Source organism: Callithrix jacchus, chromosome 2 (genome assembly GCF_049354715.1).
Source record: "Callithrix jacchus isolate 240 chromosome 2, calJac240_pri, whole genome shotgun sequence".
In the NCBI taxonomy this organism is placed as follows: Eukaryota; Metazoa; Chordata; class Mammalia; order Primates; family Cebidae; genus Callithrix; species Callithrix jacchus.
The window spans coordinates 31,323,235-31,339,885 of record NC_133503.1 but is presented as its reverse complement, the minus strand read 5'-3'; the positions used below and the strand labels follow the sequence as shown (position 1 = coordinate 31,339,885).

The 16,651-nt window shown below is 46.8% G+C and overlaps 1 protein-coding gene across 4 annotated transcripts in view; it reads right to left on the bottom strand.

Annotated features, from left to right (window-relative positions):
* The window catches only part of WWC1 (WW and C2 domain containing 1), a 184,226-nt gene that overhangs the window by 6,110 nt on the left and 161,465 nt on the right, over positions 1 to 16,651 (bottom strand). For all 4 annotated transcript variants that reach the window (XM_078359150.1, XM_078359158.1, XM_078359161.1 and 1 more), the window contains exons 18-20: positions 13,505 to 13,634; positions 11,712 to 11,876; positions 4,043 to 4,135 (exon numbers count right to left, since the gene is read on the bottom strand). In XM_078359150.1, the coding sequence (XP_078215276.1) occupies positions 4,043 to 4,135; positions 11,712 to 11,876; positions 13,505 to 13,634 (388 nt within the window). The remainder of the gene's footprint in view (positions 1 to 4,042; positions 4,136 to 11,711; positions 11,877 to 13,504; positions 13,635 to 16,651) is intronic.

Sequence of the window (16,651 nt, the reverse complement as noted above, 5' to 3'; positions counted from 1 at the left end):
CATCACCAGGGCTGCAGTGTAGTGGCATGATCTCAGCTCACTGCAACCTCTGCCTCTTGGGGTCAAGCGATTTTCCTGCCTCAGCCTCCCGAGTAGCTGGGACTACAGGCACCCACCACCATGCCCAGCTAAAGTTTCTGTATTTTTTTTAGAGATGGGGTTTCACTGTGTTAGCAAGGATGGTCTTGAACTCCTGACCTTGTGATCCGCCCACCTTGGCCTCCCAAAGTGCTGGGATTACAGGTGTGAGTCACTTTGCCCAGCCAAGAGGCAATGTCTTTACCCAGAGGTTGCTAAGCCTTCAAAATATAAACCTGGAACTGATCACAGTCACTTTTAGTATCATATGAGGTGACCTGTTTGAGAATTAAGCTCTACAGAGGGATCAATGCCATGAGTGGGGGGCTGAGGCCTGAAACATCATTTCAACCTCTGGATCAAGCCATGCCTGAAGGTAGTCCAACATCCTGGATTTTTTCATTTAATGAGACAATAAATTCCCTCTTTCATTTTTAAGCTGTATTTGAGTTCGGTTCTTTAGTTATCTATATGTAAAAGGCCATGATTAATACAAACATTAACTATCCTCCCATCAAAAGCCACTAACGATTAAAAATTAACAATGAATGACTATGGGAGTCAGAATTCTAAAATGGTTTCTCAAATCGCATTCCCAATATGCACACCCTGTATAATCTCCTCCTCTTCAATTCCAATGAGACCTGTGAATGTGAACTATCACTCCCACTAATCAGTTGACTTTGAGTTAATCAAAAGGATGGTTATTCTGGGTGGTCCTGACCTAATCAGGTAAAGCCCCTAAAAGATAGCCTGGGCTTTTCCTGGCTGAACTCTTCTGCTGGCCTTGAAGAAGTAAATAAAGCATGTTGTAGAGAGGGTCACAGGGTAAAAACCTGACAGTGACCTCTAGTAGCCAAGAATGCCCCCAATCCCACATCTGACAGCTAGCAAGAAAATACAAGGAAATAAATTCTGCCGACAGCTGGAGGCAGTGCCTGGATGCAGATGTTTGCTTAGGCCTCCAGATGAGAATGTGGCCATTTAACACGTAGGTTTCAGCCTGCTAAAACCCTGGGCAGAGGGCTCAGCTAACCTGTGCTTGAACTCCTGACATGTGGAAACTGCGAGGCAAGACATTTGTATTATTTTAGGCTGCTAAAGGTTGTGGTGATTTGTTATGCAGCAATAGAAAACAAATACAATGACCAATAAAGAGATTTCAGACACAGTTTAAGAAGCATTACCAGACAGGTGCAGTGGCTGACGCCTGTAATCACAGCACTTTGGGAGGCCAAGGTGGGTAGATCACCTGAGGTCAGAATTTCAAGACCAGCCTGACCAACATGGTAAAACCCTGTCTTTTTTTTTTTTAAATAGAGACAGGGTTTTGCCATGTTAGCCAGGCTGGTCTTGAACTCCTGACCTCATGATCCACCTGCCTTGGCCTCCCAAAGTGCTGGGATTATGGGTGTGAGCCACTGTGCCCAGCCAAAACCCTGTCTCTACTAAAAATACTAAAAATTAGCTGGGTGTAGTGTTGGGCGCCTGTAATCCCATCTACTCAGGAGGCTGAGCCAGGAGAATCTCTTGAACCCGGGAGGCAGAGTTTGCAACAAGATGAGATCATGCCATTGCACTCCAGCCTGGGCAATAAGAGCGAAACTCTGTGTCTCAAAAAAAAAAGAAGAAGCATTACCATAAGACTTAGTCTCATTTCACAAGGCTGGAAAGCATACTATTAGGAATATAAGACAGCTCTAGGCAGAATTTCTAGAATGCTCTTCTAAGGTGAACATGGTCTGCTCTGTGCTTATAAATGAGCAGGATAAAGGAAATCCAGCTGAGTGATCTATGTGGCTCACATTCTCAGAGCAACAAATGAAGATTCTTTTGCTTTGTCTGACACATGTCCAGTCTCAGAAGCTGGGCAGGCTGCGGTAGAGAGAGCACAGCTCAGGCAATATGTGGAAGCAAGGAGCAGCGCCCGAGGGCCCAGGCCCAGCATCTGGACTCTCCCGTTCCTCAGGACCCGAGGGAAATGTGGGCTTAGACCCACCATCAGGGCTCCCTTAGTAAGTCATTCCCTTGGTTAAGGGGAACAGGAGGTGATGAAGGGGGCCTGCTTCTATGGGGCCTGCCTTAGAAGACAGCTGTGGGAATGCAGGGGGAGCAAGTAGGAGAGCAGTGACATTTCTGCAGGAGTGGATCCTGAACATCTGCTCCAGAAGCCTGAGGAGCTTTGTTAAAATGCAGTTTTCAGAGCCCACGCCAGCTGTCTGAATTAAACAGTCAAAAGTGTGGCCTTGTGATCTGCATTGTCACCAACCTCCCCAGGTAACTTTTGGTGCTCCAGCAAGCGCAGTACAAGCCAGCTACAGAAGATGGGGTCAAGGTGGGGGACCCAGAGTGGGTAGTTGGTTGAGTCTGTCACCTGAGGCCATATCTTTCTCCCAGAGCTGGCACACTCTCCCTTCCCTGTGCAGCCTCCCCTGCGTTGCTGTTTCTCTCCTGCGTTCTGCGATTCCCCCTCAGACTTGTTAGGGTCTTGTTAGGGCCTATAGGGTGTTAGGCAAAGGACCAGATTCTGGCTGTCAGCAGGCAGGGGAGGAGAGGCGGGGGGCCTGCCCCTACTGGGGGCTGTTGGTACTCTTTCCCTCCATGTTCTCTTTTGCTTTGCTTTCTCTCTCCTTTTTTATTTCTTTTCTCTTTTTTGAAACAGAGTTTAGCTTTTGTTGCCCAGATCGGAGTGCAATGGCATGATCTCAGCTCACCGCAACTTCTGCCTACCAAGTTCAAGCAATTCTCCTGCCTCAGCCTCCCAAGTAGCTGGGATTATAGGCATGTGCCATCACACCTGGCTAAGTTTTGTATTTTTAGTAGAGATGGGGTTTCTCCATGTTGGTCAGGCTGGTCTCGAACTCCCAACCTCAGGTGATCCAGCTGCCCTGGCCTCCCAAAGTGCTAAGATTATAGGCGTGAGCCACATGCTCAGTCTCTCTCTCCTTTTTCTGACATTCTGGCTCCTGGGTTCTTCTGGTTTTGCGAACTCATTAGACAGAACTGTTTTAAAGTTGTGTTGAAAGCCCAAAGTGGGGAGGGCCCTCTGCATCTCCTCAGCCCTTAATGGTCAGGGACAAATCAGGGTTGCTCCTTTGCCTATCACCACCCCATCTGGATAGCTCCGCCCAGTCTCCACTAGGAAAGGCAAGACTTCTGCAGGGAAAGTCTGCAGCCTCTTCCCTGTGGGCTTCCTGCTGGTCTGAGAGAAGCCCATTCGCACTTTAGGCTGGTGCTCAGAGGCACCCAGATTCTCTGCCAGCAGGAGAGGCACCGGGACCTGGACGACAGACACATTGAACAGAATCTTGCATGAGGAAATCTCCTGTCAAATGACGCTCTCTGACTGGTGACTGTGATATATTGGGTTGGTTAGTTCTTTTTTTTTGAGACGGAGTGTTATTCTGTTGCCCAGGCTAAAGTGCATGGGCACGATCTCAGCTCACCGCAGCTTTGGCCACCCGGGTTTAAACAATTCTCCACCTCAGCCTCCTGAGGAGCTGGGACTACAGGCATGTACTACCAGGCCTGGCTAATTTTTGTATTTTTAGTAGAGATGGGGTTTCACCATGTTGGTCTTGAACTCCTGACCTCGTGATCTGCCCACCTCGGCCTCCCAGGGTGCTGGGATTACAGGCGTAAGCCAAGGCCTGGCTGGGTTGCTTAGTTCTTAATGACTTTGATTTCTATCCAGGAAGGCAAGGCCAAGTGTATGCACTCCTCATCTAGCCTGTCATAATAAGACAAATACATTTACCCTTCGGCACCTCCCTTGGTGCCTACAGAGGCCTCAGAGTTCACGAACATTTGTTCGCAAATACCATCATACTTGCAAGAGCAACATTTTTCAAGCCAGTGGCTAAGGAGAAATGGCCAGACATCAGGAGACGTGTGAGCAGGACACAGGACTTGGGGCAACAAGGGAGAGGCAGGCAGAAAAATAGTTTCGAGGTGATTCTCTTACCCGCTTCATCCGGACACTGCGTCGCTCCAGGGAATTTCGAACAAAAGGTGGCTTTTTGGACAGAGTGGAGCTGTCACTATCACTTCGATTCAGCTGCAAGAGAAAAGTCGTGGAATGTTAAACATGGTCAGAGTGCATTCTGGAAGGTGCACTGAGGCCCAGAGGGAGGTCAGGGTCCTCCACTCAGCCCAGTCCTTCCTTTCCTTCTGCAAACACTCAGACTTCCCTGTTCCAGGTTTCATTCTGACCTTTCCTTTCTTTATAAGTGCACATTCATTGAGCACGTACTGTGCATGATGCCCACTGCTTCATCTCCATGCTAGTATCTGCACGATGCTAAATGACACGAATATCCCTTTGAACCTTTCCAACAACCCCATGTGATAAGTGCAAATCCATTTCACAAATGAGGTGACAGAAACTTAGAGGTTGCAGAACTGGCCCACAGTTGGCGAGCTGGTCAGCCACACAACAAGGCTGGACGCTGGGCAGTGTGACTTCAGAGTATACTACCCTTTTGACCAACTACACAAAGGGCTGTTTGCATCAACTCTTCCCTGGTGCCTGCAGAGCCTGCCTTTACCAACTCAAATAGAGCCACTGGCAAGATTGATGATTAAAAAAAAAAAAAAAAAAAAGGAAGCTCAAAGGCAAAGCCTCAGGGACCATATCCTTGAATATAATGGGGCAGATCATAACTGTCCTCGTGGGCATCCCCTCAATCACTGAATTATCTCTACTCCCCCCAGAGGGTTAGTATTTCCCATCTAAGACCAGAAATCATGCCTGCAGTCAGGATGGGAAACTTCTGTATTGAAAGTGTCCCACCCTTTGAGGAATGCGAGAGAGTGGGTAGGATGACAGCACCCCCTGGGAGGTGGGTGCAGGCTGGGGAGTTCTTTCTCGAGTCCTATTTCTAAAGTCGGTGGGGCTGACATGGGCTGCTGCTGTTGTGCTTGTGTGTCTAGCAGCTGTCAGTTCACTGCTGCAGGTCTCCTGAGAAACTGTTTCTGTGGTTATTGATAATTATTTGTGATAATGATATTAATAGTCCTGTTAAGCTGATAAACACAGCAACTCCAGGGATGGACTGATGAAACAGCCACAGGGCTAGGCAGAGCCTCAACTAGAGCCAGATGCTGAAGAGTAAAAATAATGACTGCCACATGGATAGAGCACCTGCTATGTGCCAGGTGCTTTAGTGACAGTTTCATTTAATCATGAAACGATTCTAACATGATGAGAACTGAGACCCAGAGAGATTAAGAAGCTTGTAAAGCTGACTAGCAGGGGAGCATCAAAACCAGAGTTTAAGGCCCAGTCTGTTTGATTCCAAGGGCACCAGCTCTTATGGCTCCAGCCTGCAGGTAGGGCTCAGAGATGAAACTAATGTGCAGGTGGAAGGGTGTACCATCTTGACAACTAGGGTAGATTCATATAAACTGGCTGCATGTGGTATCAGAAGGGGGCTTTATCTTACTTTTTTTATTTTTTGAGATGGTTTCACTCTTGTCACCCAGGCTGGAGTGCAATGGTGCTATCTTGTCTCACTGCAGCCTTGACTTCTCTGGCTTGGGTGATTCTCCTCCCTCAGCCTATCAAGTAGCTGGGACTAAAGGCACATGCCACTGTGCCCACCTAGTTTTTGTATTTTTTGTAGAGACAAGATTTTGCCATGTTGCCCAGGCTGGTCTCAAACTCCTGGGCTCAAGTGATCCTCCTGCCTCAGACTCTCAATGTCCTGGGATTACAGGTGTAAGCCACTGTGCCCCACCTTTTATCCTATGTTGTTTTAATCTAGTGGTGGCACGTGAAGAATATGTCGGATATATATCGTCAGTGTCCTACTGACCAGAAATGTATGTCAGGATAACTGATCCTTAAGTTGTAGTTGTTTACATGTTAAATACTATGTTATATAAAAGAGAGACGGGGTCAGGCACAGTGGCTCATGCCTGTAATTCCAGCACTTTGGGAGGCCAAGGCAGGTGACTCACCTGAGGTCAGGAGTTCGAGACCAGCCTGACCAACATGGAGAAACCCCGTCTCTACAAAAAATACAAAATTAGCCAGGCGCGGTGGCTCATGCCTGTAATCCCAGCACTTTGGGAGGCTGAGGCGGGCGGATTACCTGAAGTCAGGAGTTCGAGAGCAGCCTGACCAATATGGTGAAACCCCATCTTTATTAAAAAAAAAAAGAAAAAATAATTAAAAAAAAAATACAAAATTAGCTGGGTGTGGTGGCACATGCCTGTAATCCAGCTACTCAGGAGGCTGAAGCAGGAGAATCGCTTGAACCTGGGAGGTGGAGGTTGTGGTGATCTGAGATCGCACCATTGCACTCCAGCCTGGGCAACAAGAACAAAACACTGTCTCAAAAAATAAAATAAAATAAAATAAGAGACAGAAGCTACATTAATTCCTTTAATTTAGTTTTCTCTAATATAAAGATATTTTAATGCATTTAATTTCAGACATGGTAGAGGATATTGTTACCTTATTATATTATTACTTCCATTTAATAAGAGAAACTGATGCGGAGAGTGGTGAAATTCATTTAGAGTCACAGGAAGCTAGTTCAGAGATGGGAATGTCGAACGGGCTGTTATCTATTTGGTCAGTCGATCAACTCACAAATGTGGCAGCACTTTAGGTGAATACACGGGGGCTGAGGAGAGCTGTAGGAAGTGTATCTCATGCACTTCAAGTTCAGCAGGGGAACTCAAGACAGGGAAACTATCCAAGTGACACAGGCAATGCTGAAGACCAAACAAGGGAGCCACCCAGCAGAGGACGCTTTTTGTGCAGAGGCCAGTGGAAGGGGCTACTGATCATCAGACTGGAGGAGGCCAGAGGAAGCACCTCAGGAGGTGGCTCTGAGCAACAGAAAGGCTGCAGGCTTTGGAGTCGGACTCCCAGCTCTGCACTTAGTAGTTGTGTGACCTAGAGCATAGTGCTTTGAGTTTTTGAGTCTCAGCTTCTGTGTCTATAAAATGGGGTTCACACAACTCGCCTTGGAGGGCTGTAAGATTAGATGACACGGTAAATATATTTTTTGGCTGCAGGGGCTGGAAGTGCTGCTGATTAGCATTTGAAATCCCATCCTGTGGGTGGGAAAACCCCACCTTATGACTCTTGGTGGGAAACAAAGCCCACCTCCCAGTGATAAAGCTGAAAGTAGCAGAACCTTGCTTTTACCACCTCCCTTGCAGCTAAAGGCAGGCACAGGACTAGACTCTGTCAGTTGGATGCAAATGCTCCAGGCTTTGAATCACAACCTGGTGGCTTGCACCCAAGTCTGTTACTATGCCTCTTGAATTGAAACAAGCCACTGTTTCTCTCCTTTGTTCTACAAATGTGCCAGGTTTGTTGTTAGCTCAGGGAAAAGCCATTAATGGGGAGTAGTGGCAGTGGCAGCAGTGACCAGAGCTTCCATGACAGCCATGACAGAAACCTGGTGGAGACATAAATACTGAATGCCAGCGGCAGCACTGGGGCCAGCTGGGGCCAGATTTTGCAGCAGCATCGGTGAAGGTGTCACCCCATTGGCTTTGTGGTGTGATTTTGGCTGTTGTCTGGCCTGCTTTGCTCCTACCTGATTTCTGAGGCTGGTGCTACAGCCTTGTGATGAATGTGTGAGCTCTTCAACTTCCTTTCCCCCAAATTTTCCCCCATATAGTGCTCACCGTCTGTTTCCATTGCTTGCAATGAAAAACCCTGACCGGTACAGGCAAAGCGGAATGCTATCAGTTACAGACTGAGACACGTGGAGCTGGCTGTGGAGAGGGCAGGGTGGAGGCACAGCACAGCCCCAGCATTCCCTGTTGGGAATTTGGTAATGCTCATCTTGTGGGTGCAAAACAAAGGATTAAATTGTTCCCTGTTATACCTCAGCAGACAGTCTGCAGACCTGCTGAGTTTTAGAGGAAATAATAGGAAAATCTTCAGGATGTTGTACTCTTGGCTACATCCTGTAGCCTTCAGTAAGTTTTATTAAAAAAAAAAATGACATAAGCTTGAGCTGAAGTAGGCCAGCTAGAAAGCAAAGAAGGGAAAACATATGACTTAACAACAACAACAAAAAAGCCCTTTCTACCTGTGGCGTGTGATCTCTGTTGACTGGGAATCTCTTAATTTGTGATCTTGGAAGGTTAGAAATGGTACAAACAATAAAACATGGGAAGTGGAAACATAGAGCTTGGTGTGTTACAGATGCTTAATAAATGGGGCAGGTACTTTTTGTTATTTGAAAATGCCAATCCTGGAAAAGGGTCACTTAAAGTTAATCCATTTGGCCGGGTGCAGTAGCTCACACCTATAATTCCAGCACTTTGGGAGGCTGAGGCAGGCAGATCACGACGTCAGGAGATTGAGACCATCCTGGCTAATACAGTGAAATCTTGTCTCTACTAAAAATAAAAAAAACTAGCTGGGTTTGGTGGCACGTGCCTGGTAGTCCCAGCTACTCAAGAGGCTGAGGCAGGAGAATCGCTTGAACGTGGGAGGTGGAGGTTGCAGTGAGCTGAGATTGTGCCACTGCACTTCAGCCTGGGCGGCAGAGTGAGACTCTGTCTCAAAAAACAAAAAGAAAAGAAAGTAAATCCCTTTAAACAGGGAACCAGAATTTTACAGTAAACACTGGGGAAAATGCTTGAGGCTCGAGGTGGAAAAGATAAACATTTCACCAAAGTTATTCTATTTTATAGTTCCCATTTAACAAAATCCCGACCGCATTCTAATCCTGATGAAAATGAACGAATGAAACACAAATTTTTTTTTCTGTGATTTTTCTGATAAGTGACATTCTTCTCTTTGTGTTTGATTTATACTGTGTGTTCATAATGGCAGTAACTTTCCAAAAAAAGGTGGGGGCTTATTCATTGTCTTAAGGGCTTTTCTAAATCATTCAAATTATTCATTTTTTTTTTTTTTGAAACAGAGTTTTGCTCTTGTTGCGCAGGCTGGAGTATGATGGTGCGATCTCAGCTCACTGCAACCTCCACCTCCCAGGTTCAAGGGATTTTCCTGTCTCAGCCTCCCAAATAGCTGGGATTACAGGCCTGCGCCATCGCGCCTAATTAATTTTGTACTATTAGTAGAGACGCACCGATCGGACTTCTCTCTGCAGCTGTGAGCCAGCTTAATTGCAGCATCTTCTCTACCTGTGATTTAGGAAGCCCAACATCACATTCAGTGACTTCAGGAAATCTGTACCTTGTGCAAAATACGAAGCTAACATGATTGTGCCTGCATTATCTTTTCAGATGCATACAGTTCAAACAATTAGCTAGAGATCTACCACAGAAGGGAGAGGTTTATGTTGCTCCTGGGAGGGACTTCAGGGAGTGTTTTCATGGGGACTCATTTGATAAGTAGCCAGTCATTAGTAACATTTTCACATTACAAAAAAATGAGCTTCCCTACTCAATCTTATATAATTGCAGGCCTTGAACACAGAATACACAGATGATGAGACCCATCCCTTCCTCTCTTCTTCCCTACATAATAATAATCAGGCAAGTGTCAGGCAGAGGATGAAGTATGTTCTCCACAGGCTTCCCCTTCTGTGACAACTTACTGGGACATTAGGCAGGAAGATTCTGTTGAAGCCGGAGCTATTATTCACTGGTTCTATATGGTGTGGGAAAAGGAAGGACATTGATATTACTGGAACCCAGGATGCAGGTAAGGGAGGCACATGTCTTATCTGTGCCATCCCATGGAAGGTCAGGAGCAAGGGCTGGTTCTGTAGCTCCAGCAAAGGCATGATCCTTCAGACTCAGTAAGCACTCAGACCTCCCATGCAGGGGAGCCTGAATGAATGAAGGAAAGTGGGCTGGCCTAGAAAGGGAAAAGAGTAGGGGAACTGGAAAGCAAGGAAAGTGAGGCTATAAAGGAAAAAAGGCCACTGCAGGGCTTGTACTTCCTCTGGGGTCTACAGGAGCTGGTGGGGAAATGGAAGAGGTAAAGAGGGCCAGATAGATCCTGGAGTGGACTGGAAAGCTCCCCGCCTCCATCACCTAAGGGCAATTGCCCCACCTCAGTGCTAGCTAATTGCTGCCAATGTGTGTGGTCTGTGGTGACAGACATAGTCTCTTTTTTCCAAGAAGAACTGGAATTTTATGTCAAATTCCTATTTTATTATATTTCATTTTTTTGAGATGGAGTTTTGCTCTTGTCACCCAGAGTTTTGCCATGTGGGACACGCTGATCTCAAACTGCTGGCCTCAAGTGATCCACCCACCTCAGCCTCCCAAAGTGCTTGGATTACAGGCATGATCCACTGCACCCAGCTTTATTTTTGTTTTAATTGCCCTTTAAGTTAAAATAATTTTTTTTTAAAAGAAAGGGTCCTACTCTGTTGCCCAGGCTGGAGTGCTGTGGTGCAATCATGGCTCACTACAGCATTGAACTCCTGGGCTCAAGTCTGCCTCAGCCTCCTCACTAGATGGGACTATAAGTGCATGCCACCATGCCCAGCTAATTTTTAATTTTTTCTTAGGTGGAGATGGTCTCACTATGTTGACCAGGCTGGTTTTAAACTCCTGGCCTCAGTGACCCTCCTGCCTCAGCTTCCCAAAGTGCTGGGATTATAGGTATGAGCCACTACATCTGGCTTTCTTTTAAAAAAGTTTTACATGTTAGGCCAGGCACAGTGGCCAGGCCTGTAATCCTAGCACTTTGGGAGGCCGAGGCAGACGGATCATGAGGTCAGGAGTTTGAGACCAACCTGACCAACATGGTAAAACCCCATCTCTACTAAAAATATTAAAAAAACAAATTAGCCGACTGTGGTGGTGGGCACCTGTAATCCCAATTACTTGCGAGGCTGAGGCAGGAGAATTGCTTGAACTGGGGAGGCAACAGAGGGAGACTCTTAAAAAAAAAAGTTTCAAATGTTAGTAACAGGTTCAATTAAAAAATAAACTGGCAGCAACAGGTTCAATTAAAAAAAAAACAAACTGGCTCACACCTGTAATCCCAGCACTTTGGGAGGCTGAGGCGGGTGGATCACGAGGTCAAGAGATAGAGACCATCCCGGTCAACAAAGTGAAACCCTATCTCTACTAAAAATACAAAAATTAGCTGGACATAGTGGTGCATGCCTGCAGTCCCAGCTACTTGGGAGGCTGAGGCAGGAGAATTGCTTGAATCCATAAGGTGGAGGTTGCGGTGAGCCGAGATCGCATCATTGCACTCCAGCCTGGGTAACAAGAGCGAAACTCCATCTCAAACAAAACAAAACAAAACAAAAAACTGGTAGCCAAGTAATACAGGTCTGCTGTAATTTTGCAGCCTCAGGCTGTACATCAGAATTGCCCTGGAGGTGGGAAAGAAATGCCTATGTATCCCGAGGATATTGAGGGGTCCCCCTCTGATCTCAGCACATGGTTGTAGGAGGATAGGCCAAGTGTGAACAAGGAGGAAGTGAGTTGGTTGGAATTATAATAACATTGACCAAGTCCTAACTACCAAGCCTTTTCTATTGCTTATCTAAAACAATCCTATGAAGTAGTCTGTGAACTTCACCTGAGTCAGCTGAAGCTCTGAAGTGTTTAACATGCCCAAAGTCACCCAAAAACTTGAGAGTAAAGGAATTTGCATCCAGCCCTGTGTGAGGCTCTCGGCTACCCTGCGGGGAGGAGAAGGGGGCCACACCCTCACTTACCCGGCACACGTACTGGCTCTGGGGTCCAGGGGAGAAGGTCTTAGAGCGGATGATGGTGCTCCCTCGAAGAAATGGCCCTGGGGACGGGGTACCCACCCTCCGGTCCTTGGGTCGCACCACTGTAGGGGATGGGGCTGGGGTCTCGGTGTTGGTCTCTTTGTCCACCTGAGGAAGAAGTCACACCTTGAAGCCACCAGTGCCCAGAGCCTCAGCTACCCGTCAGAGATCACTCAGCTGCCCCTCCTCCGTCCTGCCACCTCACCTTTCCCCACAGACACAACCAGGACTTCCTCGGCGTTAGCCCTGTTAGATGAGCTCAGCCTGGTGCAGCCAGGATAGTACCTAAGGCCTGGAGTGCCGACCCCCACCCCTGTGGCACACGTGGTTGGGGGCTGGTGGGAGCACACTCAGTACATCAGAGGCAGATGACTTCATCCCTCTTAAGCCTCCATTTTCTCATCTCTAAAATGGGCACAATAATACCAACCTTGCAGATAGGCTCTAAAAATGTATTTTCTTATGTGGGTCTTCACATCACACTCACAAAACTTATAAACCAGGCCGGGTGCGGTGGCTCACGCCTGTAATCCCAGCACTTTGGGAGGCTAAGGCGGGCAGATCATTAGGTCAGGAGTTCGAGATTAGCCTGGCCAACACGGTAAAACCCCATCTCTACTAAAAATACAAAAATTAGCCAGGTGTGGTGGTGTACACCTGTAATCCCAGCCACTCTGGAGGCTGAGGAAGGAGAATCGCTTGAACCCAGGAGGTGGAGGTTGCAGTGAGCTGAGACTGCACCATTGCACTCCAGCCTGGGTGACAGAATGAGGCTCTGTCTCAAATAAATAAATAAATAAATAAAACACACAAAAAACTTATAAACCAAGCACATTTTGAAAAACCACATGCAAGGCTTCTACAGCCCTGGCAAAGAACTATTGTTACTTCCATCGAATTCTGAAGTCAATCAGCAAGTCTTGTTTTTAAAACCAACCCATCAGGTTTTTTACTGCCCACGCACACAGTAGTCATCAGGAAAAGATAAACAAAAACACCTAAATGCAGGACCTTTGTCAGCCAAAATAGTGCCTTTATATAATTTTTAAAAAGTGCACCCGCTCTGGCTGGAGAAATTGCAAAATGATGCCCCCTTGGTGTGGAGGAGTTAGAACAAGAGCCCAGGTTCTACTGCACCTGCCGTGGCCAGGTACCTTTGCGCAGGGCTCCAGCTGCAGCCTCGCTCAAACACGGCAGGTGCTCTAGCTCCAGGAGTCCTGGAGCCAGCTGTCTATGGGGAGTAAATCCTGCTATAATATGTAACCCTAGTGCAATAGGGAAGCAGGGAGCAATGGGAGTCTGGCCTTTTTCCTATCGCACTGTGGGCAGATACACATGAAGAAATACATTTTTAGAGGCTATCTGCACGGTTGGTATTACTGTGCCCATTTTAGACACGAGAAAATGGAGGCTTAAGAGGGATGAAGTCATCTGCCTAAGACTACACAGCCAGGGAGTAGCAGAGCCAGAATCTGAACCCAAACCCATCTGACTGCAAGGCTTGAGGTCTGCCCAGAGAAGGCAGGGAAAGTGAAGAGGGCAGAAGAAAAGAGATGGGTGAGTTGGCCTCTCCTGGTTTACTCTCACCAGAATGATCCAAAGGTCACTCCATTGTAAGGGCTTATGCCCTGATGCTGGAGGCCAAGATTTAGTTCTGAGACTTTTCTGATTGCTTCAGCACAAGGATTGAAGGCTCTTTCCCCACAACAGCCCTTCCATGCCCCAGATCTTCCTACCTTTAATGCTGGGTACCCATCCATATCAGGTGAGGCTTTCTCGGTGAAAACGTCCTCTTCTCCGTCCTCCTCTTCCACTTCCTCCTCTTCCTCAGCCACTGCCTCATTCTCGTGGGTCTCCTCGTACCTCCTGTGATGACAAAGCACTTTGGTTACCCACCAGAAGCTGTTCTGCCTCTGTTGACCTGCTTTTAAATACATCCAGGGCAGGGCTTCCAATCCTTCTGATGATTGAGGACATATTTGAAATTTTTTGGGGAGCTGGGAGCAATGGCTCATGCCTGTAATCCCAGAACTTTGGGAGGCCAAGGCAAGCAGATTACATGAGGTCAGGAGTTCAAAACTAGCCTGGCCAACATGGTGAAATCCCATCTCTATTAAAAATACAAAAATTAGCTGGGTGTGGTGGTGCACACCTGGAATCCCAGCTACTTGGGAGGCTGAGGCAGGAGACTTGATTGAACCTGGGAGGTAGAGGTCGCAGTGAGCCAAGATCATGCCACTGTACTCCAGCCTGGGCAATAAGAGTGAAACTGTCTCAAAAATGGTGAAACCCCGTCTCTACTAAAAATTACAAAAAATTAGCTGGGCATGGTGGCGCGTGCCTGTAATCCCAGCCACTCAGGAGGCTGAGGCAGGAGAATTGCCTGAACCCAGGGGGTGGAGGTTGCGGTGAGCCGAGATTGCGCCATTGCACTCCAGCCTGGGTAACAAGAGCGAAACTCCATCTCAAAAAAAAAAAAAAAAAAAAATTTTTTTTTTAAATGAGGCACAATTTGTTTCCAACAAAATGCATTTTCAATGAATAGTTTGTTGAGTTTTGGCCAATGTATTCACCTGTGTAACCACTACTGCACTTGAGATGTAGAATGTTCCATTTCCCCCAGAATTCCCTCCTACCTTTCCCAGTTTAATCTCCCTCCAGGCAGCCACCAATAAGCTGTCATTATAGATTAGATTTGATTTTCCTAGCGTTTCATGCAAATGGAATCAGACAGTATATGTTTCATCTCCGACTTCTCTATGTCTGCATAACATTTCTGAAGTTCATCTGCAATGCTCTATGCATCAGCGGTTCATTCCTTTTTTGTTCCTTTGAATCAGAGTCTCACTTTGTCACGGAGGCTGGAGTGCAGTGGGATCATCTTGGCTCACTGCAGCCTCCACCAGTGGGCTCAAGTGATCCTCCTGCCTCAGCCTCCTGAGTTGTTGCGATTACAGGTGTGTGCCACTACACCTGACTAATTTTTCTATTTTTCGTAGAGACAAGGTTTCACCATGTTGTCCAGGCTGGTCTTGAACTCCTGGGTTCAAGTGATCCACACGCTTTGACCCTCCCAAAGTGTTGGGATTATAGGCATGAGCCACTGCACCCAGACAGTTCACCCCTTTTTATCAATAATATTCCATTGGATGGATATATTATAATGTGTTTAGATCTATTCACCTGCTTTTAAATGCACCCAGGCTAGGGATTCCAAATTTTGGAATGAGGCAATGGTTGAGAAAGAGGAAGAGACAGAGAAGAAGGAGAGGAAGAGGGAGAGAAGGAGAGTTTAGTTGATGAACATTTGGGTTATTTACATTTCTGAGCAAATATGAATAAAGCTGCTTGTACATTTATGTACAAGTCTATGTATGAATATAGATTTTAATTTCTGTTGGATGTTGGTAGGGTTGCCAAAATAAAACACTACATACTAGGTGGCTTAAACAAAGGAAATTGCTTTCTGGCAGTTCTGGAGGCTGGAAATCCATGCTCAAGGTGTCAGCAGGTTTGGGTGTACCTCAGGCCTCTCTCCTTGGCAGGCAGATGGCTGCCTTCTCGCCGTGTGCTCACACTGTGTTTCCTCTGTGCATGTGCATCCCTGGTGTCTCTGTGTGTCCGCATATCCTCGAATGAGGTTCCATCCCAATTTTAATGGCCTCATGCTAACTTAATGACCTCTTTAAAATCTGTATCTCCAAATACAGTCATATTCTGAGGTACTGGGGGTTAGGGCATCAATGTATGAATTTTGGGGGGAAACAAATCAGCCCCTAACAGATATTAGAATTACTGGGTCATACAGTAAGTATAAATTTACCCTTTTAAGACACAGACAGGCCAGGCGTGGTGGCTCACACCTGTAATCCCAGCACTTTGGGAGGCCGAGACAGGTGGATCACCTGAGGTTAGGAGTTCAATTCCAGCCTGGCCAACATGGTGAAACCCTGTCTCTACTAAAAATACAAAAATTAGCTGGGCATGGTGACGGGCACCTGTAATCCCAGCTACTCAGGAGGCTGAGGCTGGAGAATCGCTTAAATCCAGGAGTCGGAGGTTGCAGTGAGCCGCGATCATGCCATCACACTACAGCCTAGGTAACAGAGTGAGACTCCGTCTCAAAAAAAAAAAAAAAAAAAAAACTGGCCGGGCACGGTGGCTCAAGCCTGTAATCCCATCACTTTGGGAGGCCGAGGTGGGTAGATCACGAGGTCAACAGATCGAGACCATCCTGGTCAACATGGTGAAACCCCGTCTCTACTAAAAATACAAAAAATTAGCTGGGCATGGTGGTGCGTGCCTGTAATCCCAGCTACTCAGGAGGCTGAGGCAGGAGAATTGCCTGAACCCAGGAGGCGGAGGTTGTGGTGAGCTGAGATTGCGCCATTGTACTCCAGCCTGGGTAACAAGAGTGAAACTCCGTCTAAAAAAACAAACAAATAACAAAAAAAAAACCAAAAACCCACAGATGAATGGTTTCTTCAAAGTGATTTTGCCATTTTATGTTTCCCCTGAGCAATGTTTTCAGAGTTCTAGTTCCTCACTACACTTGGTGTTGTTTGTCTTTATAGTCACTCTCCTGGGTATGTATTTGCATCTTATTGGGTTTTAATTTGCATTTTCTTCTGCTTCTTTCTTTCTTTGTTTTTAGAGACAGGGTCTTGCTGTGTTGCCCAGGCTGAGGCTGGAGTGCCATGGCGTGATCATAGCTCACTGTTGCCTTGAACTGTTGGGCTCAGGTGATTGATCCTCTTGCCTCAGCCTCCCAAGTAGCTAGTACTACAGGCACATACCACCATGCCTGGCTGACTTCTTAGATCCTTTGCCGAGATGGGGTTTTATTTTGTTGCCCAGGCTGATCTTGAACTCCTGGCCTCAAG